The sequence below is a fragment of the Morus notabilis genome, unplaced genomic scaffold (assembly GCF_000414095.1).
Source record: "Morus notabilis unplaced genomic scaffold, ASM41409v2 Scaffold135, whole genome shotgun sequence".
NCBI classification, from domain to species: domain Eukaryota; kingdom Viridiplantae; phylum Streptophyta; class Magnoliopsida; order Rosales; family Moraceae; genus Morus; species Morus notabilis.
The window spans coordinates 678,736-692,363 of record NW_010367319.1 but is presented as its reverse complement, the minus strand read 5'-3'; the positions used below and the strand labels follow the sequence as shown (position 1 = coordinate 692,363).

General features: G+C 35.1%; 1 protein-coding gene across 2 annotated transcripts; it reads right to left on the bottom strand.

Moving 5' to 3' along the window:
• Window positions 1-5,607: 5,607 nt before the first annotated feature.
• LOC21406159 (DNA repair endonuclease UVH1) lies at window positions 5,608-11,461 on the bottom strand. 2 transcript variants are annotated; one of them, XM_024174891.1, is made up of 9 exons: window positions 10,516-11,461; window positions 9,394-9,614; window positions 9,038-9,126; window positions 8,601-8,738; window positions 7,454-8,272; window positions 7,050-7,160; window positions 6,712-6,972; window positions 6,406-6,629; window positions 5,608-6,034 (listed from the first exon to the last, which is right to left on the bottom strand). In XM_024174891.1, exons 1-9 carry the CDS (start codon window positions 11,412-11,414, stop codon window positions 5,824-5,826), a joined length of 2,973 nt encoding a protein of 990 aa, XP_024030659.1. In that variant the 5' UTR covers window positions 11,415-11,461; the 3' UTR covers window positions 5,608-5,823. The 2 variants fall into 2 exon arrangements, with proteins under 2 accessions (XP_024030659.1, XP_024030660.1); XM_024174892.1 differs by having other exon boundaries at window positions 5,856-6,008.
• Window positions 11,462-13,628: the final 2,167 nt, after the last annotated feature.

Sequence of the window (13,628 nt, the reverse complement as noted above, 5' to 3'; positions counted from 1 at the left end):
AAAAAAAAAAATTATTATAATTCTTGTAAAGGTATTTTCAAAAAAAAAAAAAAAAAAAAAAAAAAAAAGAGGGCTCCCTGAATAAGTTTTCAAGATCGAAACCTCGGTCGACCCCACCCAATTTAGAACTTCAGGTCGGGCCTAGGCCAACTGTGGCTGGCCTCAGACCAATCCATTTAGCCTGATATAAACTTACAGCTCTACTAACTTTACAACATTTGATTAACATGCCTTACAACTAATCGAGTTTTACAATTATATTAGTTTGATTAGCACTATTGTGGTACTACCACAATAATTCATTTTAAGGACTTTCAACATCAGTAAAGTTACTTATATGCCTTATAATACGCACCAATATGACAAACAAACTGCTTATTTTAATACAAACCAAATCAACTATAAAGTAGTTGGAGATTTTCAAATAAAACCAAACATTTAAGGGATCAGATCCAAACCAAAGCAAGTCGATTACAATTAGTTTATTTCATTTAATAATTGGTTTGAACTAAATGTATCAACGTAATCTCAATCATTATTAAAACCAAAACTTTGTTATGATATATGTTCATCTTTTTCTTAAACATAAATATCGATAAGTCAAGAAATAAGTATCCAATTCATAACAAAATAAAACAACCAAAGTCATAGTTTAAGCATCCATAAGAAAAATAAAACTTTTAACTATATAAGAAAAAAAAAAAAAAACACACATACAAATCTACCATTAAACAGCCGAACATTATAACATATAATAAATTTCGACAAATGTATACAAATATATATGTTTTGAAAATACATATAAATAAAAGTTGGTTTGGGTTTTTGATGGTGAAACCATAAACAAACTAAGTTAATCTATTTTCGGAAAATTCAAATTAAATCAAACCGATTACTAATTAGTATAGTTTGATTTTTCTTTGCTTTAGTTTAATTTGGTCTTGTCAGTTTAATAATTTGGTGCAGGTTGTTCAAAAAAATCGAAAAAAAAAAAACAGCAATAAAGCAGACTGATCAAAACCAACTGAAAAAGTTAATTTTTGGTCAAAACAAATCATGATCGGTCGGTTAACCGATCTATCCAGTGATGGCCACTTGAGTTTCGACTTTGTAACTTGATAGTCGGTCGGTAAACCGGGTCAACTTACCATATTCATTAAAGAGGGTCTGGGAAGAACTTTAACTGTTGCCATTAAAATGTGTTTTTGACAGTCCTGAGCACAAGTCAGAGTACATGTTAGTTTATTGTTATTTCCTCGAGTCCAACACTCCAAATAGCAAGACACAACAAACAAATTAAATTTTAGTTTTAGTGGCCAACAACTAGCAAGGTTGCGTTTGTTAGTCCATGAATTTAGCCAATATTTAGCTCTATGTTGCGAGTGTAGTGCCATTTAAAGGGGAAAAAAAAGTATGGCCTACTAATTACTAGAAGTTCAAAATTTTTCGCACAAAGAGAAGAGAGAATAATGAGTCTGCAAACATGTGACTGCAGCCTCATTCAGTAGATTCAAGCCTAATTGTTGTTACAAGTTGCAGGATTAACATTGTAAGCGGCGGAATTTTATCGTCGTCGAAGCTCGCTGCTACTTCTTCTTCTTCTTAAGGAGACAACAGTTGATCTTCTTTTTCAAAGAAAATTCCGGCCTCTTCAATATAATTACTAGATGGGCTGTCTCCAAATGGTTGATCATGAACTTCTTTTTAATTCAGTGTCAGTTTAACTCTCATTTTCGTTTTTAATTCTGACATTCCTTTCCAGCTGATTTGGTGGTGATTGGAGGTCGCTCCTTCTTATGGAACTTGCAAAGAACGCACACATCGAGCATGTCCTGCAGAAAAAAAAAAAAAAAAAAAAAAAAAAAAAAAAAAGAACAGTTTGAGCTTCTAAATAAAAGGGTGATGACCATAGCTCATTTTTAGTCACCAAATATAAGTCAAATCTCATTTTCATCACTGTCCATTAAAACATATGAGATCGAGTCTCTGATCTATTAGATTGTCTCCCGTTATTTATTTTATTCATCTGACTGTTAAAATCTCAATGTAAAAATGTTTGACTCCCTTTTGTCCTAATCCTCTTAAATAAATAAATAAAAAATAAAAATAAAAAAGAGAGAGAAGAAGAAGAAGAAGAAGAAGAAAAAAGTTATCCTAGCATTTAAAATTCCAAAATTAACTATCACTAAACCGCATCAGGTATGGATAGAAAAATTAGTTTGAAACAATTTGAAAAATCAGACACCAACTGGGGGGTCTCCATTTTCATACTTTTGGTATGTTGGTGTGAAAAATACCGTTCTAATTTTCTATATGCAGCTTGTATTTCTCTGTTGATTATGAACATGATTAACAAACCTTATGTCACTTGGGCACACTCTTTGTTGCTTGAAATAAGACGAGGATCACTAATTAGAAAATACAAGTAGGATTGGGAAAAAAAAAAAAAAGAACGAAAGAAAACAAAGAAAATAAAAATAGCTCTAGTTTGTGTTTTTTGTAATATATACAAATTTGAAACTTGTCATCTAGGATCCATTAACTTTCTATTAGCAATATTATTCGGTACTCATTAATTTTCCTTTTTTTTTTCTTGTAACAATGATAAAAACTAAAAAATAAAATAAAGAAAGAAGAAATCTGAACAAAAAAGAATTTGCTAAAATAGGTTTCAGACCATTTATATTAGAGAATAAATGGAGAACTAAATATTGTATACGGAAGAGGAAAAAAAAATACACCTGGTTTAGAGAGATAAAACCCTGAATATGTGACTTAAAAAGAACTGATAGACAAAGCTTAAAAATCTTTATAAGAGCGATAAGCAGAAGAAAACATATAATAAATAGGAAGCAAAACACGACACGTAAAAGATAAAAAACAAAAAAATAATTGTAATTTCAAGACCAATGGTATTCTAAACCGAAGAACAAATTAACAATGCAAAAGCAGACTAAAGAAAAAATATAAGCATAAACTTTCCTTATTCATTCAGAAGAATATTGGGATTTTACCCAACACAACACGAATGCATATGATTATTAATTAATTACAAGAAAAAATATCTAATGAGGAATGCGAGTCTAAAAAGTAACATACAATGAACACTACACTAATGCACTTGAATTTAAGAATAACTTAACCAAAAAGAAAATGCCATTCTTGAAAAATATATGAAAGTGTCGAAGTTTTTAACTTCATTGAAACGAATTAGAAGTTTCTAATAAAGAGAGAGAGAGAGAAGATTGCATGAACGTTGGATATTTGAGTTTATAACGACCTTCTAGAGCGGTAGGATTTAATTCATAAATGTCCTGTCTCTAATCCTGTTTGGTGGCAAAGGGACATTGTCAACCTTCTTTTTCAAGTAACAAAGAATAAGCTCTTCATCTGTAGGTGTGAATCTATCCATCGGGAACACTATCGAAGTAAGAATCGTCGAAAGAATGTGCCGATGAGTGAATAGACTCGCCATTGTTTGTGGCGATGAGAGAAGGAACATTGTCAGTATCCTCCATGGCAAACTCTTACCTAGTGATCACACTCTAAGAGATGTTAGGGTTTATGTTTTTTTGGTTATTATTTTTTATAAATATGTTATGCAAAGTATTGTGATGAGCCTTATGTCTTATCTTTAAAGTTTAAACTAAACAAAATAGGTATACGTATATATAATAGAAGTTTTGATAATTATCTAAAAATTTCTCGATTTAAGAAAAGCACCTTAATTTATGTGCAGTTATTGTATTGTGCTCAAAGCCCTAATCCAGAAAAAGGTTGAGTCACTTGCCCGGGTTAAAATATCCAAAAAGGATATCTTTCACAAATTCAGCAAGAAATTTTTGTTTGAAATTTAGCTTCAGAAGGCAACTCCCAAGGCTGACAGACAACTACCAAGGATTAATATATATGCCTAACTGATGTAGTGTAGAAAATAATAATAATAATAAATCTTCCTAGTTGATTCTAATGAATACCGAAAGAGACAGATAGTCAAGAAAATCCTCAAAAAGAAAAAAGGAAAAAAAAGATTTATCTACCATCAAAAATTGAAAAATAATGAATAGCGCAATTTCTTGTTATTTAATCAAAAAATAATGAATACTGTTGACGGTGAAATTTCATCAACAGAAATATATCAAATTACCACTGAGTAGTCGGTTAGATTACCGACCAAACCATGTGTTAGTAACTACTCTATATCCAGTTAATCTCGATTAGTAAGGTGCAATTGCTCGTGTATGGGTTTTATGAATGTTCAAAGGTAATCTGGAACATAAGGAAATAAAAAGAACATAAGAAATTATAGTGGTTCACTCTCAATACAAAAGCTACGTCCACTTTGAGAAATTTCTCTTTTTTTTCTTTTTTTTTCTTTTTCGATTACAAGGGGCCCAGTTCTCTCAAAATGGTCTCTTCACTTTCTCTCTGGAGTCTTGCCCCTTTTATATCTGACAGAGTACATTTTGGAGAAAATCAAGACAAAAGGTTACCTAGCGGTTGCTCTCGAGTAGCCTATTATCCTACTCAACTAGACTGTAGCTATTCAGTGCATTTTCTGACAATTCATCTGCCTAGTCTGTCCACTATTGCAGCTCTGTGACTTCCCCATGACTTTCCATTGGTTTGTTTTGGGCGGCTAACAAGCTAGTAATCATTTTTCTTACCACTTACTTTGTTTATGCCCGCAAGTAACCTAGGGATTTCTCTCATGTCGCCTCAGGGGTATTCTTAGGATCTGGGTCAGATGACTGAACTCGCTACCCTCTCCGCTTTCACTTGGCCCGAATGACAAGTTAAGATAGAGCTCTCGTCCTCGTCGATCCTTGCATACCATCGACGGTCTACGGAGTTTCGAAACCATCTCCGACTTAACTATTTGATCGATCGACCGCCATCGTGGATGTTGCTCATTACAAGCTTGCTGTTATTCAATGTTTCTTCAAGGATTATCTTCAAGGCCCTGGAGTGGTCGACCCTTTTTTCATTACCACAAGCACTCATCTTTGAAACATTTGAGTTTTAATCAGGTGGAAAGCTGATCCTTCGACCGTCAACGCCTGTCTGCTGTCTGACAAGGCATGGCAATGGTCATGTGGAGCCTATTTATTGTCTGACGTGGTAAGATAGATTTTTCCTTACAACAAATACCATCAAAAAAATTATTAATAAAGAGTAAGGAGTAAAAATCATAACCTGTGAACTTGAGTATTTATCTTTTTTTCTCAAAAAATTATGTTATTATGAGTTTTTAGTGTGCGTCCCATATAGTCCCTTTTAAGTACTGTTCGGTAGAAAACATAAGAATTATTCTTGAGCGATTGTTTCCAACACACTCAATCTTAATTACCTTCGAAGGAAAAGAACATCCTTAATTCCTCACGTTTATATACATAAAACAAATATATATGTATATGTATGCATCTATATGCATATCAGTTTTTAGGATGTGTCCCATGGTCAATTTTTAGTACTGTTCGGTAGAAAACTTTAGAATTATCCTTGAGCAGTAGTTTCCGAGAGCCTCACCCTTACTTTGGAACTTGGGAAGGGAAAGAAGGCTAATATTTGCCGGCACTTTTAACAAGGCCAACTCTAAACCCCAGATGTTCATTTAAACAAACAATGAATTGACCATGGAAATAGTCCATTAAATTGATTTAAACAATGAATTTATTGATACAACTTAGAAAGGCATAAGGCGGCCATAAATACCTACTTTACCCTAAATTTAATAAAACACTCGTACAAATACCAATCCCTACTCAGGCTCAAGCCAACGTTGATTCAGATTGGCAAAGTGAAATCTCTACAGAAAAAAACTCACAACAATGTCGGATATTTTGCATCAAGGAACTCTCTGAGCGTACGAGCAGCTTTCTGACCACCCATGAGTTCAGCAAGCCTCTCCACGGGAAGAAGTGCAAGTTCCGCCAAGCTCTTACAACCATCCATGATGCTCCTGTAGTTTGAATCGGTCACGCCCGGAAGCCGTCTCAAAAACTCTACTGCAGATGTATTGTAATTTTCAGCTCTGTAATTTACAGTGATAAAGCATCAAGTTTGGCATCTCAAATGTATAGAACAGCGGTTCATTTCTTGACAAAGCAATGAGAACCTAGAATGGTTTCGGGCCAAGGCTAAGGTAATAAAGAGGCAAGAAATATGGGTAATGATAAGTGATCAGGCGTTGTCCATTCAGTGTAACTCACTGATGAAGGGTCTTTACTCGACATAACATACACCTCTACTCTAGATAATTGTTAGTTCCTAATTTCGTATGGACCTAACATTCAGCTAACCGTATAAAAGAACAACAGGGCGAAAATAAATATGGACAGGCTCTAAAGAGCACAAGGACAAGATTGTAGAATAAGAACATAACACCAAAAACATGTCAATTACCTCACATCATTGTCTATGATGCCCTCTTCAGAGGGCACACCAACTCTCATTGCTTTCTCCTCATCAGGTTCATCCTGATTCGTTTTAAGTGCAGCAAATATCTCAGCAGTGGCATGCAAACTGCGGGACCAGATAATGCGCAAACGAGGGAAGTGTAGAGCTAGCAATGATAGCTTCGATATAATATTGTTTGGTGTCACATCATCACCAATATCACTTGCAGACTGCAAAGATAGATCCAATGCATCAAAACAACTGAGTTTTAATCTATCAATACCACCACCTCACATTTTTCATCTATATTACCTGAAATGAAAAGCTTTTGTCCTGTGAAAACTCAATTAGGAGGACAGGTATTCCATAATACCGAACCATCGTTTCAACCTGGTGGTAAAGACGGCCTGATGTGAAGCTCATGAAAAGATCCTGGATACTCTTCCTCTCCACGCAAATTAATGGTGAAAGGATATAATCTCCAACTTCTAAGGTCACCGGTATTATTCGCATTCCCTTCTGGTGAAGAACATTTGGAAGGCTACTCATGAATTCTCGCATGTCTACTATAACCTGAAAAGGAACAAGGTCTTAACCATCTATCTCTGACAATGCAGAATGATTTTGCAGAATAGAATTCAATCACGTACCTGCATTTCTTTCTCAGCTTCCCTTCTTCCCCCTGCCTTTCTGGTTACAGCGTTTTGAGATGATGCACCTTGACCCTCAAAAGAAGAATTCAATCCCAGGCAGTTGACATCCTGACCCAAAACCCATGTGACAACAATCAATAAGAAAGATAACTGCTTATCTTTTGGCCACAGAAGGCCAAAATGCAAGGAAACTATTCGCAGAGACATCGGTTTAGGAAGGGGGGAAAAAAGAAGGAAAAAAAAAGGAGCGTAGTAATAGCTGAAAGGGTATAAAGGAAAGAACAAAGCTACCTTCCATATAACAGGGCATCCAAAGTTTCATGGAATGAAACTCCAGTGGCATGTTTATATTCGATAAAAAATAATAATTAAAAAAAAAACAAACACAAACACACACAAACCTGATCTACTGGGATCATCATCATTGATTTCTGCCTAATCAATGATTCAAATGCTCCATTCTCCCGGCGTATGCTAGCCTCAAACTTTTGCACCTCTGTAGAATCTTCATAGAAAAGAAAATAAACCTTCAACTTCTTTGATGGATTCTCAGCTTGGTGGACTTCAATTTCCCTGACAAATGTCATATCCGGATGGTAAACAATAATCACAGACGGCTTCAAAATGTCAAGTATGGGTTGACCACTTTCTAGAGCATAAAAGTGCACCGGAGGTATTGGCTTATTAGCACTTCCAGCTCCAGATCCCGTAGCTTCAGCAACTTGATTATGTCTTCGCAGAACCCCTTTTTCTGTAGATGCATCATCACCTATCGCTTCTGAAAAGCCGTCTGCAGCTACTGGATCAGCTTCACCTGTTTGGCCTTCATTTTCTAAACTAGATTCATTTAATGCTGCCTTCTTTTTACTCTTGTTACCCTTGTTCCCATGACTCTTAGAATTAGCTGCGCTTTGCTTTTTGTTCCCCACCTTTTGCTTTCCTCTTCCACCTCCTTCACTGCCAACTTGAGGCTGAGGGTCAACTACAGCAATATCATCATTTTTTATTCGGTTTCTAATTTCTGACGCTGCAGCCACAAGTGCATCGTTCTCTTGCTTGTTTATGCTGCTGGGTTCTGCCTTTGTTGCAGGTGCTACAGGAATAACTCCATCAAGAATCCCAAAACCTTTAGGTTCCTTTGGTTTCTTTTTGAAACGTGTTTGTAAATCACGCAGCTGTACTTTGTTCAGCAAGTAATTCTCCCATTCATCCCGCATGACCTTGAAAAGAAAAAACCAAATCAATTCTACAAATAGTCCTGAAAGAAATTATGTCTGATCATGGCTTCAATAGCTTTTAATAGAGATCTTCGTATAACTATCACCTAATCAAAACAGACATAAAAGGTGCAGAAATCAAAGTGCTAAAAAATTAACATTCTGAAATCACACTTCTACTATTATATATTGATATTCAGTCAAAAGCAATGTAAACATCCCTTAGACCAGCGGCATTGTCTCAGACCACCATGCATGGGAGAATTTTACAGTGCTTACTAATATGAAGCAAAATGAATCCGAAACTTGTAGAAATTGAAGAAAATAAAACCTTTTTAGGACCAGCTGTGATGCATTCTTCAAGCTGCATGCATGAGCGTTCATCTTTGCATGCCACTAGAACAATGCCACAATCATCCTCTGATAAACCCTGCTTTTGTCTTTCCTCTTCTATCTCTTCAAGGACCTCCTTAACAAATTAAAACACGTTGCTTTAGATAAATCTATCCAATAATCATCAACTTCATTTATTTTATTTTTCATACAACGTCCAATTATCATCGACTTCATTAATTCATATCACCAACGCATAACTGGCTGAGACAAAACTTGCTTTATCACATAAATATGTACTAACATATAACAAATCACAAAGCTCTATGCTCATAGTTGTTTTAGGGGAAATAAATAAAAGCTCTATGGTCTTAATCATGATCCCTGGAGGGTAATCCTAATAGACCACGTAGAAACAGGAACTCACTTACTCACACGTAAGACCTTCCATTTTGGTGGTTCCTCTAAAACTTCATCCAGAGATATTGTGACATTTGTATTTGTTGACGAGGAGCCACCAACTTCTTTGTATGCACGTGAAAGATAAAGAGACATTTAGACATTTAGAAAATCCATTGAAAAACAAAGGAAAAAAAAAAAAAGAAAAAAGAAAAAAAAAAAAAAGAAAAAAGAAAAAAAAAAAAAAGAAAAAAGAAAAAAAAAAAAAAGAAAAAAGAAAAAAAAAAAAAAGAAAAAAGAAAGAAAAGAAACCCACTGAAGGCCTGCAATAAATATGCTTGATGGCTCAATCCAAAATGCAAAAGAAGCTTATAGTCACCCCTTACCATTACCTTCACTATCATCAGCAGCCCCCTTCAGTTTTCTCTTTCTGCTAGTTGAACTCTTATTTGGATCACCTAATTTCGTACCATCCGACTTCACAAAACGATAAACCCTTTTCTTCGCATACTCAAATATCTTGTAGCTTGACTCAGCAAATATCCAGACAGACCGATGACTCTCAGAAACTCTCAGTGTATCCAAATACTTCAAATAAGTTACTCCATCATACCTACTCCCAATAACATGCCAAATCAATTTCCAGGTTTGTTATAAACTCAGATTGCATACTGTAAATAAACTAGACTCATTAGCTATTAGCATTTTGCCCCTTAAACTTTCACTGGTCTGGCACTTTAGTCCTAAATTAAGAAATATGGAAATTTTACTCTTGAATTCCAATGAATATAAACTATTAATATACTTCCAATGAATATAAACTACTACTATTCTGCCATTCAACACAAATTTTACCTCTTTTACTTTGCGAATTTCCCTAAATTTTCATTGAATTCCACACCAACATTCATTAGATTGGCACAAATGGCTCTTAATGTTGAGATTGTGGAGCCTAATCTCACGTGGAAGAAAAGCAAGGAAGAAGAAGAAGAAAACGGCGCAGCGCCGCAGCCCCAGAAGAAATGCTGCACAAGAGTTTCGCCTGGCGCCGCAGTGCCAGCAGGTACACAGCACACACAAGATCGTTTGAAGTGGCGCCGCAGCTCCATGGAATGGGCGGACAAGGGTTTTTTCAAGCTTTTCTTGTACTATATAAACGCCTATCATTAGTCAATTTTCTCTTGGGAAATCAAAATGAGAGGCGCAGAGAAACACTGTTGAGTGTGTGAAAAACACATGTGAGTGATCGAGTGATTATCTTGTACGGATTTTCTTCAATAATAAAGTGAAATTTGCGGAAGCAGAAATATGACGTAGTCAAAGTGGTAAACCTGTATAAATTCTTGGTGTTGATTTCTGCTTATATTTTCGTTCTCGTGATTAATTTAAGTTTAGCCTAGATTTTCCCTAACACTTAAAAGTATATACTTGTTACAAAAAAAAATCAAAGGACTAGTCTTTAAAGAAAAGAATGTTCCTTTCAGTTTATAATCAAACGGCAAAAAGTTACATACCTCACAAGGTAATCCAAGAGCTTTCTCAGACTCTTCAAGTCAGACACAAGCTGCTTGGTCTTCCTCCCCAAAGTATGCCAAATGGGATCCAATTGCCTCCTCACAATCTCATCAAACGACTTGAACAAACCATTCTCCACCGTCAGATCCTCAATATCGACCTTATTCGTCTTCCTCATCTCCTTCAAGCACGCATCCATGACCTCGATTATCGCCGTCTGAATGCCCGCCATGTGTTTGCTCATCTGAACCCTAACATCCACCACCTCCGGCGCGTCTCTCTCCAACTCCTCCGAAACGTAGACATGAAACCTCGGCCAGAGGTGCAGCCTCCTGATCCCCAAGCACTTCATCGTCCGCTCGGCCTTCGCAAAGCCGGAGACCATCGCGTGCGGCTTATCGGAGAAGGCACGGATGTAGACGTTCCGGTTGAGGGAGCGGAGAATTCGGACGATGAAGGCCTCGGTGGAGGTCTCGGAGAGGGAGTGGGCGGCGAGGATGAGGAGGCCAGCGACGGAGGAGGCCGGGAGCCTGGAGTTGAGGAGGTCGACAATGAGGATTCGGGTAGTGATGAAGAAGGCGTCGCCAGAGGAGTATAGGGAGAGGCGGTGGTGGGCGGGGATGTCGGCAGAGATTTCGGAGATGCGGCGGTCGGAGACGGCGGCGTAGTGGTGGAGGATTTGGGATTTGAGGGAAGGGGAGGAGGGGGAGAGGAGGAGGAGAGTGCCGGCCGAAGGGGAGTGGAGGAGGAGGAGAGAAGAGATGAGTTTGGAGAGAGATAGGCCGGAGGAGAGGATCACGAGGCCGCTTCCGATTCCGCAACCGCCGCTGCCGCCATTTTTGCTGATGGGAGGATCGTCGAGGAGGTCTGAGATCATGTGGTCGTGGAATTTCACCATTGCTGCGGGAAATGGAGGGTTTGGGGGTGGAATTTGGATGTTTAGTGTTTATATATTATGGAAATTTGGAGGGAATGGCTTAATCAATGTTTTGTTGAGATTTATTAGTGCTTAATGGTGTCTTATTGTGGATTTTTTTTTTCTTTTTAGTGTGGATAATGGATATTAAAGTCTTAAATAGTTTATTATTCATTAGATAGTGATGAATTTATTTATAAAAACATGAAAAAAAAAATTTATTTAAATACATCTTAAAATATAATATTATCAGAAAAATAAAGAAAAAAAACTTATAAGATAATAAGCCAAAAAAATAAAAAGAAAATGTAAAAGGAAGCAAAATAAAAAAAGAAAGAAAACACAATAGCTACATTAAAAGTAAAGATGAAGAGTCATTAGTACTTTTTATATAGAGTAATTAATACTAACTCCTTTATTTTACTAAAATTATAGAAACATATCTAATCACGTCAACACCTCCTCTACAGCTCTATTAAATTTTGTTAAATTTACTTGAGAAATATTAGAAATAACCTTTTTATCTCTTCTACTAAAAGAATTATTTTAATAAGATAAAAAAGAAAAAATATATTAGTAAAATACATCTTGAAATATAATATTACACCATTCCAAAATATAAAACACTGTATTGGAGATTCTCTAATTTCTCTTCGCAGACTTTTATATGTTATACACCTCACAGTTGTTGCAACATTAATTTCTTGGCCCTTTTTTTTTCTTGGACAAAATTAACAGTTATAAATTTTTTTATGTCTTGCTTGCTCAGATATGCTATGTGAAAATTTTTTTATTTTTTCACAACTCAAGTCATAATTTAAGTATTATTGTTACATTATTTTTTTTCATAAAAATAAAAATTTATTTTTTTATTATAATATTTTTTTCTTACATACACAACTCAAATTATTAACTTAAGTTGTGAAACAAACATACTCTATCTCTTATCTTTTTATCGTCTTTGATTGTGAGGCTGATGTTGGAGGTTCATGCCCCCCTTTCATTTGAGATGACAAGTACCACTTTTTCTCACTATAATTTTAAAGTTAAAATTGATGTATTTTTAGTTGTGGGGAGCTTTTTTAGTATGATAAAAAAATAAAATAACGATAATTTTTTATTTTCAGTAATTAAATTTATATCAAAAAATTTTATTCTGTATTTTTTTTTAATTTGATGTGATTTTAACTAAATTTAACAGTTAAAAACTGACTTATCAGTAAGTCAGGCCTATAAGAGAAACTGCATAATGTTATGTTTGGTATGATGGATATAAAAGAAGATGGAAAGAGAAATAAAATACCTAAGTGAAGGAAGTAAATGATTTTCTTTCATGTTGTTTGGTAGAAGAGAAAGAAAAGTGAAAAAAATGTCAAATTTAAGGCATTTTACAATAATACTCTAATACAAATAAAAATATGATGAACAGTGAAGGTTAAAATTATTATTTTACACCTCATTTATTTGTCAAAAATTGTTCCTCCTCTTTTCTTCTTAAAGTTAGAAGAATTAAAAATTAGTGGACCCGATAAATGTTCATTTTCCTTCCTTCCTCATTTATTCTCTACAAAACAACTTAAAATTTTATTTTCTTCTCTAAAATCATTCCACTCTTTTTTTCCTCTCTCTTTTCCCCCCTACCAAACACACTCTTAATTGTGATATTTTCATCTTGCCTTAGAAAAGAATTTGTTGAATACTGGATTGGCTGCGGAAGGGAGCTTTGTTCTTGGAGAATAACTAGAATTGACCAACCTGAAGATTTAGGACATCTTCACTTTATTAACTCAAATTTATTAATCTGAGTTAAAAAAATGGAATTAAATTATAAAAAATTTGAGTTTAGTTTAGATTTTGAGTTAAATATTTAGAAAGAGATTGATTTGACATTAAAAACTTGAGTTTTGTGTTCACTTATGCTAAAGTCAAACACCAATTATAAAAAGTGTTATTTTTGCAGAGACAATCCGCACTGTAGAATCAAACTTGAGTAATGAGAAAACAAGAAGTGAGTAAAATTCACCAACTCAAGTTATTACTCGAGTTTAAAATTCGAGTTGTGTTTAATAAACGCATAACTCGACTTTATTTCATATTTAAATTCAGTTTATTCAAATATGATCTACAAAGTGAGGCTCTTCACTTTTTCTCTGTTCAAGTTCTAAACTTAAATGCTGCTGCTCGTCGTACAAATCC